The sequence below is a fragment of the Podarcis melisellensis genome (genome assembly GCF_964234715.1).
Source record: "Podarcis melisellensis genome assembly, chromosome: 16".
In the NCBI taxonomy this organism is placed as follows: domain Eukaryota; kingdom Metazoa; phylum Chordata; class Lepidosauria; order Squamata; family Lacertidae; genus Podarcis; species Podarcis melisellensis.
Window position 1 is genome coordinate 16,435,676 of NC_138533.1, and position 10,479 is coordinate 16,446,154.

The 10,479-nt window shown below is 48.1% G+C and overlaps 1 protein-coding gene across 1 annotated transcript; it reads right to left on the bottom strand.

Annotated features, from left to right (window-relative positions):
* Positions 1-2,066: 2,066 nt before the first annotated feature.
* Positions 2,067-9,845, bottom strand: PEX11B (peroxisomal biogenesis factor 11 beta). Its single transcript, XM_081893119.1, has 4 exons — positions 9,679-9,845; positions 6,253-6,368; positions 4,973-5,174; positions 2,067-4,796 (listed from the first exon to the last, which is right to left on the bottom strand). The coding sequence occupies exons 1-4, from the start codon at positions 9,732-9,734 to the stop codon at positions 4,427-4,429; spliced, it is 744 nt and encodes a 247-aa protein (XP_081749245.1). The 5' UTR covers positions 9,735-9,845; the 3' UTR covers positions 2,067-4,426.
* Positions 9,846-10,479: the final 634 nt, after the last annotated feature.

The window sequence follows — 10,479 nt, forward strand, 5'->3', positions numbered from 1 at the left end:
TGGGGAAGAAAGAACAGCTCCTGCCTTCAGATGCAGACCTAAACTGTGCACAATTCACCGGAGCAGAGTTTATAAAACTTAAAACGTTGCTGAATGACACAATCTGGGGGTGGGGCTCTGGAACACTTGACACGTTTGGGAACATTTGTTCTGACACTGCAGGTGTTCGGCAAAGCCTGTTTCAGAACAGAATATTGTTATTTAAAAATTGGAAGAGAAAGGCAATCGAAAAGGTTGTTTTTCCCTCTCTCCCCTCCCTTCCCACAAAAGCTCCTATGATTCCATTTAAGCATTGGGGGTTGCGAAAGTACAACCTGGCACCGAAGGATGGAAGAGGTGATTTGAAGGCAGAGCAAATTGAACAGAGGGAATCGTCTGGTTGGGAAGGGTCCAAAAGCAGAGGCCTTGTGGCCCTCAGCAGCTGTCCCCTCCCCTCCGGTCAATTTGTGCAGCCCTGAGTAAAAGCTTGAACCAAGCCTACAGATGCCATGTTGCCATACTGCATTCTGCTAGACCTCATGGAGGAGTTGTTCACACAATTCTCCTTCCACCAAGGGTTTGGTCTTCAGTCACATCCATTATTTTTAAGGGGACTTCTCAAGAGTAGGCGTTACACTGGATACAATCTTAAATAAATAGTAATGGGTGGTATTCAACAAAGTAATGTACTGAAATGATCCATTGATTTTAATGGGTCTACTCTGTAAAATTAAGCAGAATAGCACCCCAAGAAACAAAATAAATGGTGGATTAAAGCATTGCTTTTCCTTTGCATTACAGAAAGCCGTTAAAAGCTGCATCAAGTGGATTAGTAGTGCCACCTGGTGATCAGGCCAGTTTATGACAGGCTGACTTCTGCCATGAGCCAGAACTCCACAACTTCCCCTTCCTTTTACAAACACAGAGGTTTTCCAACCTGCTTTCATGTGCAAAGTCACAGGTCAATTCTCCCAGCAGACAAGGATTGATGCTAACTTGTAAGGTTTTTTTTAAGCTTCTATTTTTCTTTCTTTTGTAAAATCAAGCAAGATTCTAGTCCTCATGGTGCCAGAGAGCCATATGACAACAGGTAGCAGCTGGCAACAGCCCCGAGAGACAAGGAGTGGACCTTTGGGCTTTTACTCTTATCACAAACCGCCACTTCCCCTGCCATCCATGTGCAGCACCTCTGTCATCTCCAGAGCAGAGTTGGAAGAGAAGGGGAAATGAATCCACTTGGGCTGAGATAGCAGCGCATCCCAAACTTCTGATTGCCGCAGCACCCTCTGCTACACCAGGCAATGTCTGAAGGGAAGGATGAGAGAAATCTGATTTGCTTTATGTTTGAATGCAGGCACCCCCAAACTCAGCCCTCCAGATGCTTTGAGACTACAACTCCCATCATCCCTATCTAACAGGACCAGTGGTCAGGGATGATGGGAACTGTAGTCCCAAAACATCTGGAGGGCTGAGTTTGGGGGTGCCTGTTTTAATGCAAACCACTGGTTCATAGTCCCACGAAAAACTCTTGGCAGGACTGGTCAGAGGATAAGGAGCAGCGAAAGCTTTGATACTATCAAAGTGGATACTATCAGACCTGGGGGTGGGGAGGTATTTAAGTGGGTGCTAAGAAACAAGGGGGGGTACTGGGTCAACTTTAGTTAGAACTACATAAATAGTTTTAACTGGATTTTGAATCAATGTGCAATTGATGGGTTACGGTCTTGCATCTTCCTTCATGGGTTGTGCAAACCGCTATTGTGAATGTTTTCTAGGATGGGGGCACTAGAGATGAGTTTATGGAACCAAAGAAGCCATGGTTGGGGGGGGGGAATGGGAACCACTGCTGCAGAACAGGACACTGGACTACATGGGCCTTTGGCGTGATGCAGCAGTCAGGTGCTTTCTCATGCTTTTATAGAGACTCCCTTAAAAGAAAAAGGAGCATCCAACTGCAGTGAGGGCCTAGAGGAATGGGCACCAGTGAAAGCAAAGGGAGCGATTCCCACGCCCCCAAAGGAACTGGCTTGCAGGGGTGTTCCCTTGAGATCACTCGTTCAAGAAAAAGAACCCAGGCTACACAACAGATGCCAACCTTAATTTATTGGATCAAATGATCAACCCTGTTTATTTGATACACTAGTAAGAGGGAAAGGTAGAAGTGTAGTTGAGGACTGGGAGAAATGGTACATTTTTAATCCTGGGGTAGCCAATATGGTGCCCTTCTGATACTGCTGGAGGACCCAACCAGTGTGGCCAATGGTGAAGGATGGAGGCTGCAAGCTCCGCAACATCTGGAGGGTATTGCACTGTATTAGCAGAGGAACAGGGTATACCACCTGCTCCAGGTTGGGAACACCTGTTTCAAAAACAGGAATAGGGTTATGAGCAGGGCAGATGGGTGGTGCTGAAGGTGGAGATTAAGAAGCAGTACTGAAAGGGGAAAGGAGACCTGGGCTAGAGATGGAAAAAAATGACAAAAAACAACGGATCAACACGGACCCCTGAGGATTCCCCAAAATGGCCTAAGCTCAGACCGAGTTGGCAATGCATTCTTTCAGACAGCAAAGAGGCATGTGTATGTATGTCATGTTCCCGACTACTTCCCCCATAAAAATAATTCTCTCCACTCAGAAATCAAGGGGGAAGAACCTTGCCTAGTGCCCACCCCAGACATGCCAACTTCTCTTGTATGTGGAAACATTTAGTTCACCCCCCAACACAGGGGAGCACCCACCCCACGGCAGTCTGATGGGATGCCACCCAACCACAGGTTGGGCATCCCAATGAGAACGCAAAGCCCAAAGCTTTGTAGCTCTTAACAGATGGGTGGCAGGCAGAAATTCAATCTGTGCAGCTTCTCCCAGAAATGAGAGGCCACAGTGAAGAGGGAAGGGGAAGCAGCCCAGGTGGAATGTCTGTCTGTTGTGCAACTACTGAAGGCACAGAGCTCCTGTGAAGGGAAATGAGGTGGCAGCACAGGGTGTGAGGAGTAAGATGGCTATGTGCATACTCTGAGAAGATTCCTATGTTTTAAGAGCGGCAGAGTAGGAGATACCTAGCAGAGAAGTCTGCTGGGTAAGGCTTTCCCTATCCCCGAAAGTTATTTGACAGGAGTCTTCTCAGGGTCTGAATTTGCTACCTCTTGCTGTAGAACAATGACGACAAGAAACCTGACTTTATATAAAGTATCAGATCATAACCAGATCTGGAGCACATGCCATGCCCTGTGAGCTGCCTGGCAGAAAACCAGCATCCCTACTCAGAACCTAACCCTCCCCCAGGCAAACAGGAGCCACCCACCATTTAAAAATAGTAATAGCAAAGAAAACTCTCTGTGGCTGACTACATTTAGCTTCAGGAGGTCACTCGATTTCAAAAGTTGTTTATGAGACGGAGGGGGTGGGGGAGAGGCTTGCAAAATCAGGAAAAGGAATTAACAGCGCCAAATATCAAGGCATAGCATAGACCAGCCCATCCTAATTCTCATGCCGTGTGGATACTCCAACTTCCATCATGCTCAGTGTGGCCATGCTGGCTGCAGGCTGGTGGGAACTGGGGTCTTGGACATCTGGAGGAGGACCAGGTTGAGGAAACGCAGACATTAAAGCTCTGCTTGTTAATGGAGTGGTGAAGCCTAAAAAAATAGGAGCCACAGCTCGATAGGAATACCAGAAGCCCCTTTACTGGGCATGTGCTTACTCTTCAGTCCAAATATGGCCCCAGCTCCACAGCTGTTCTCCCTTGGCCTCCCCGCAAAGAGGCAGAGAGGATGCAGAATGCCACAGGGCCTCGTTTCCCCAGACCTACCTTCCTTGCCAAGGGGCACCGAGGCACCATGCCATGAGGCAGCCTGTCACTAGGTTTAAGCACAAGGACAGACCTTCGCTTTTCACCTCCTGCTCAAGAGTGGAAGAGGCTGGGTGTGGCGGGGCATAGCATAGCTCCGATCCCTTCCCCAGTGGCTCCAATGTCAGAGCATTAAAGGATGCAATCCCACAGTTCACTGGGAGCTTAACTGTTGCAGAGCAGCCCAGGATGAATTAAAAAGAGCAGGTGAGTGGGTGGGATTTGTGGGGAGAGTTATTGTGGAGTAGGAAGGGCAGAGGAGGGGCAAGCCAGCGGAAGGATAGATCTTGAGGACCATCTGCATAGGAAGGTTGTAATACGGTGGCCCAGAGGAGTGAGGAAAGTTGGTCTCGAAGTTTCTGTCCCCCACTTAAAATTGAGTGCAAATTAGATGTCCCCCAAAGCGCCAACAGGCCCAAGTCCCCACGTACCAAGGAGCCCATGCTACGCAAATGGCCATCAGCTGCCTAAGGCTGTCCAAGTCGCAAACACCTTGTACTGGCCCCTGGAAGTGGAACACGTAGAAAGAGGAAGCCCTGTGACATGTGGCCTGCTCCACAGACACCAGCTAGCCGCCCCACCTCCCTGCTCCCGCCCTTCAAGGCTTCAGCTTCAGCCATGGGAAGACAATGGTAAGGATGGAGATGACGGAAGACGTCAAGCCGCAGAGCCCCACGAACCCTGGGTTGGTCTTGTACAGGCCCAGCTTGTCCAGGGGGATAAAAATATCGCAGGCGTTTTTCGCCAGGTCCAGGAGCAGAGGGGGGTTGTCCCTCAGCACGTGACACAGGAGGCGGACCTGCAGCTTCAGCCTCAAGATCAGCTGCTGGAGCCGGTGGTCTTCCCCCACTCTGGGGCTGTCTCCACCACCGCCTCGCTGGCACTTCCCGTTCGCCTCATGCTCCATCAGCAGCCGGATCTCATAGGCGTCCCTGCTCAGGTTCATGATCAGTGCAAAGAGGTAATACCTGCAAAAAAGGCAAAGGGGTGGGGAGGAAGAAAAGTCCTTAACTTCTATCAACAGATATCAGCTGTGACAGCCGTCTTACACAGCCTTATTTGCAGTTAGCAGAACGCTGCAACATTTTATGCCCATCAATAGTGTAAATAAAAGCACACATTCATACAATTAAAAAAACCTCACCTGAAAGACCGCTGGCTCCATTTCTCCTGGTCCATGTGTGGGGCGAGACCTGATTTCCCTGCCCACAGGATATTGTCACAGGCGAAATACATGGCTCTGTTTAGATGGCTGACAGTGATGCAGAAGCGAAGGACCATGTCTGACAGGTGGATGGCCCGTTTGGCCGCCTCCAGGGCATCTGAAGAATTCCCCAGCCGGAACACTGGAAAGGAATCCCAAGTTAAAGTGGTTGTCCCACATTGGTCTCACTTCTGCAGCTCTTTAAAGGAGAAGCTCCAAACTGCAATCCGATTTGGTGTCAACTGGCTGTCTGAATGCGTCCTTAGACAGCATGCGTTTGCCTTAGGAGTGGCAGGAGATGGGGCCAGATAGACCAAGGGGATCTTCAAGAGGCCAGATTCTAGGACAGCTTTGCTAACTAGGATAACACAGCAGCTATGAGACAGGGGAGCTAGGAATCATTAGGTCCCTGGTTTGCATTTTACTGCTGATATGACCTCATTAGACTGGGTAGGCCATTCTCAGCACCAATAAACCCCTGCCATGTGGGGGGAGGATCCTTACAGCAACCTTGCAAGGTAGGCCCAATATAGGTCTACCTTATAGGATGGCTGTAAGGATCACAAGGTTGCATAATGCTGTACAAGTTCCTATCCAACAAATAGGTTTTCCTATCCTACATGGCTGCACATAACCAACTGTGGCAAAAACCAAAATCACCATCTTCATTTAGTTACCTGGGGGAAGGTTCCTACTTGCCAGAGTGGACCAGGCAACTGGCTACTTACAAGCCTGGACTAACAGAGCTCAGGCACAAACTTTCTGGGAAGCCTTGAGAAACCTGCTTTATCAGTCTACGTTCCCTATCTGTAAAATGGGAACAACCTTAAACAGTAAGGTGTGCTGAAAAGCAGTTCCTAAGGGAGCTGCTACATGGGGAGAAGCTTGGGGCCTCTGAAGCTTACTGGAGGAAGTCTGGCTGAACTATGTGGGTGACTAGAGGCTGGGTGAGTGGCTCTTCAATATGATCTAGGAGGGCTGCTCTCCTGTATAGTGGTACCTCGGTTTTCAAGCGTCTCGGAAGTTGGATGTTTCGACTTTCGAACGCCAAAAACCCAGAAGAAACTGCTTTGGTTTCTGAACACTTTTTGTGTTTTTTTCAAAAAATCTGCCCTGCACTGCATAGATGTATACTAAGTGTTACAGCAATTTCCTCAAATAAATAAAAATGAATCCCTCCCCAACGCTCTCAGGTCCCAGTCAACCCCTCTTGCACTCACACTTGCGCCCCAAGCTCATGTGAGCCTCCAGCTGCTTGATCCTAGCAATGAAATCGGGGCTGGCCCCATACTTCTGCAGTGAGTAGCCGAGCAGAGTGCAGGCATACTGGGCAGCCCTAGGAGGAAAGAAACAAACAGTGGAAAGGGGTTAGCCTGGTAGAGAAGATACTTGAGGCCCCAATGAAATAGCCCTACTGCAATAGCTGGCAAACGAGGCAAAAAGTATTTATTATTGCTTGTTAGCCACCCTGAGCCCGGCCTTGGCTGGGGAGGGTGGGGTATAAATAAATATTATTATTATTAAAGCAAAAAGGAGGGGAGGTATATACTTGTGCTGCGTAAGTGGGTCCATGAGAGCTTCCTGGAATAATTAAATATATAGATATATACAGGAGGGTTTTCAAATTAGGACATGTCACATAAATATCAACATTCTCCAACTTGATGCCTTCCAGATGTTCTGAACTGCAGCTGCTCCCATTAGCCTCAGCCAGCGCAGTCTATGGTCAGGGATGAAGGAAGTTGTAACCCAAAATATCTGGAGGGCAGTGGATGGCAATGCAAGGCTTGCTTAAGACCCCCAATCACACACTGCCAAGCCAAACAGAGAGTGCAACCGACATATTCTCAAGCTCTGGCAAGCCTCCAGGAGGGAAGAGAGAAAGGCAACCACACCGAGTGCTTGTTACGTCCTTGAAGTTTGAACTTTGGAGGAGCCCTTGGCCAACCTAAGGGTATGCAGGAAGATGTGAGAGGAGTGAAGGAGTTATTGCATCACCATATATTCCTGCTGCTACTGAATCATGAACAGAAGCAAAACCACTCTGTGGACAGACCCTTTCTCTACAAGTAGAATCATTTTGCAAAGGGCATCTAAACAAGTTAACTGTACAATCCTGAACTTTAAGAAAAGCCTCCTTTGCTCAGGAGTCTTCCCAGCTGGGAAAAAGCAAATGCACCCTGAGAAACATTAAGGTGCATGACTTACAAATGGATTGTGGAACCATTAACCACACAATTGCTATTGCCAGTGGAAGAAAATTGAACAATCTGAGATTTTGAGTGCAGCTGTGATGGGGAGAAGGGATTGTGTCGGCCCAAAGCAAAAAGTAGCAGGAAAGAGAAGTACGTTGGTGGTTTTTTAATTTAAAGTTTATTTCCATCAAAAGAGGGTGTGCTTTCCCTGAGTTTGTAAACTTTTTAAACAAATAAAAAGATAGCTCTGCTAATGCCAATGAGATAAAGTTCATCATCTTTAGTCCGATAATGCAGAGGACAGGGTGTGGCCGAGAGTGTGTGGATTAAACCACCCCTGCAATGGAACCCATTTTGATGGGGGTGGTTAAGAGTAGCGTATTACACAACGCTGCAGTCCAGCATAGTTATGCAGGGGGAAGCAACTGTAAAGCAGATTGCACTGCTGGTACAATTAATTATGGGCTGGGGGAGATGAAAGAACTGAGGGTGTCAGTGGTGAGTGGGAAGGAATTATTTGGCCACCACTGAGAAACAAGGGAGGAGCAAACCTGCAGTACAAGTCTTTCAGAGACAGACGTGCCAGGTCACATCACTGCTCAGTCAACAGATCTACCAAAAAGGCTACACGTGTTCTCCAATACCAATACCAATTATCTTTGTCTGGAGCATTTACTTTGCCCCCGCTCCTGGAAAAATCCCCCCTTATTTCTTTCTTTAAAAAACACACACACAATAAAAATGCATTTAAAAGGCATATAGTCAGAAAGTAGCCAGATGACAAATCAGGACCTACTGTCACATAATTTGGGAAGGATTTCTGACCTACAGCTGTTATAACAAGGAAAACAACAGAATGAACCACATGCCCCAAGCAATGCTAGTGAAATGAGGAAATTGCACAGGAAGGTGTGTGTGTGCAAAAGTAAACTGAAGCATATTAGTGTGTGGAAGGACTACTTGGAAGCAACAGCCTGGATTCTTCTAGCCCAGAGATGGAAAGGCGGCACAATTCCGGCCAAAGAAGAGCAGCAACTAAAATTGATGAACTATGCTGAAACGGCAGAACTTACAGGAAGAATTAGAAAATAGGAAGAGGCAGATTTTAATAAAGAATGGGGAAAGTTTATAACTTATTTGAAAAAATATTGTAAACAATTACATTCATTGGTAAGCTTGACAGAAAACATGTAGTAAAAATTTGAACAATGGATTGGCAAAGGATTTGTAAAATAGTGTTATGGAATAGATGCAGAGAGAAAATAATTATATGAGGATGCACAAAGGGGGAGGGGAGGGAAGTCAAAGGGGATTTTATGTTTTTATTGTGTTTATTTTTCTTTTGCTTATTGTATGTAAAATTGAAAATGCAATTGTATTTTCCTTTCGTTTTTTAAAAAGGAAGTCTAATAATAATCAATAAGAAGGCAGCATGCTGTAGTGGTTCGAGTATTGGATTAGGACCTGGGGGAGACCAGGGTTCAAATCCTCACTCAAATCCTCACTCTGGGTGATCTTGGGCCAGTCACTGCCTCTCAGCCAAACCTACTTTCAAGGCTTGCTGTGGGGATTAATTGAAGATTAACTGAGGAGGAGGAGAATCATGTTGCACCAACTTAAACTCCTTTGAGGAAAAAAAGGTAGGATATAAATGTGACAAAGACATAAAAACAAAAAGTCTTTTCTCTCTCTCTTTTACACCTGGTACCACAAGTTGGTGGCTCTACCAAGAAGTCTCAAACTCACCCCCCCAAAAAAAATATGGCTTTTGACATTTGAGAGGTTATATAGTTTAAAGGCACACCTTATTGTTTTAGGATTGTGAGTTGTCTTAAATTGTTTTTAATACTGAGTTTTAGTTTGCTTACTCATATTTCTTATCCTATTGGCTACTGCATTCACATCCTTTTTCTCCAAGGAGTTCTCAAGGGGGCACATAAAGTTCTCCTTCCGCTCCATGTTACCCTCACAGCAACCTTGTAAGGCAGTTAGGCTGAGAGAGAAAGAGAGAGAGAGAGAGAGAGAGAGAGAGAGAGAGAGAGAGAGAGAGACTGGGCAAAAGTCGTGGCCGAGGGGTGTGTGTGTGTGTGTGTGTGTGTGTGTTGAACTCTGATCTTTCCTGGGTCCTCGTCCGACACTTCTAATCACTACCCGACACCCTGGCCCACCTTGGGATGAAAGGAGGCTGGTTAAAGTACAAATAATGATAAATGATAAACCAAAAGAAACAACAAAATAACAATGACTAAAGAAATGTAAAATATTTAAGAATACAGTAACAATAACCTAGTGACAACACAGTATTAATAATGTGGATCATAATAACGAACCACGAATGCCCCGCTCCCCTTCCCCCAAACGAAAGGCGCCCCAAGAGATGGCACCGGGAGCGGGTTGGCTCTTGATACCCTTCGCGGTCCCCTGCCTCTCCCTCCTCGCCCTCCGCCGCACCTGAAGACCCGCTCCTTGGCTTGGCTCTGGGCGCTGAATCGCACCCAGGAATCCATCGCAGCAGCAGCAGCAGCCTCTCCTCGGCGAAGGCAGCACCGGCGGGCCCCCTCCTTCCCTGGCCTCCTCCAGGCTCGCAGGCAGCCCTCGGCCTCGCAGGGCCACACCGCCCTTCGCCTCCCTCAGGGCCGACACCGCCCCCGCCCGTCCCCTCGGCCGCGGGCAAATGAAATCGCGGTCCCTTCCGGGGGCAGTACGGCAGCGCCCGAGGGACAAATTTAAACACGGATAATGGTCAAAGGCTTGGTTGTCGTTGCGGCGTTTTTGTTTTTTTCTTTTAACTGGCTCGCTCTGAATCACTGCTGCTCCTCCTCCGCCCGCCTGCCCCCCTCTTAAAGGCGATTGGGGGAAATCCCGACGCTTGCCATGGTTCGCACGGTTCTCATTGGCTGATCCTAAGAGGCTGGGTCGGCCTTCTCTTTATCCACCCAAGCTGGGCAGCCATTCGCCGGCCTCCCGGCTCCTCCCCCCCTGAGGTGTTCACGACGGCAATTGGAGGAAGCCCCTCCGAATACCCCCGCCTCCTAGCTTGGGGACTTTGCATTTCCATTGGCTGAATCCTCAGCTCAGGCACCCCCCCCGCTCCGGCCGAGCTGTCATTCGTCAGCCGCTCCTGCTCTATCCTCCTCCTCCGCTCCTGAGGTGTTCGCGACGGCGACGGAGCCGAAGCCCCGCCTCCTGGCTTGTGGAGGGTGCTCCTATTGGCTGAGCCCTTAGCTCGGGCGCCTCCCCCGCTCCGGTGAC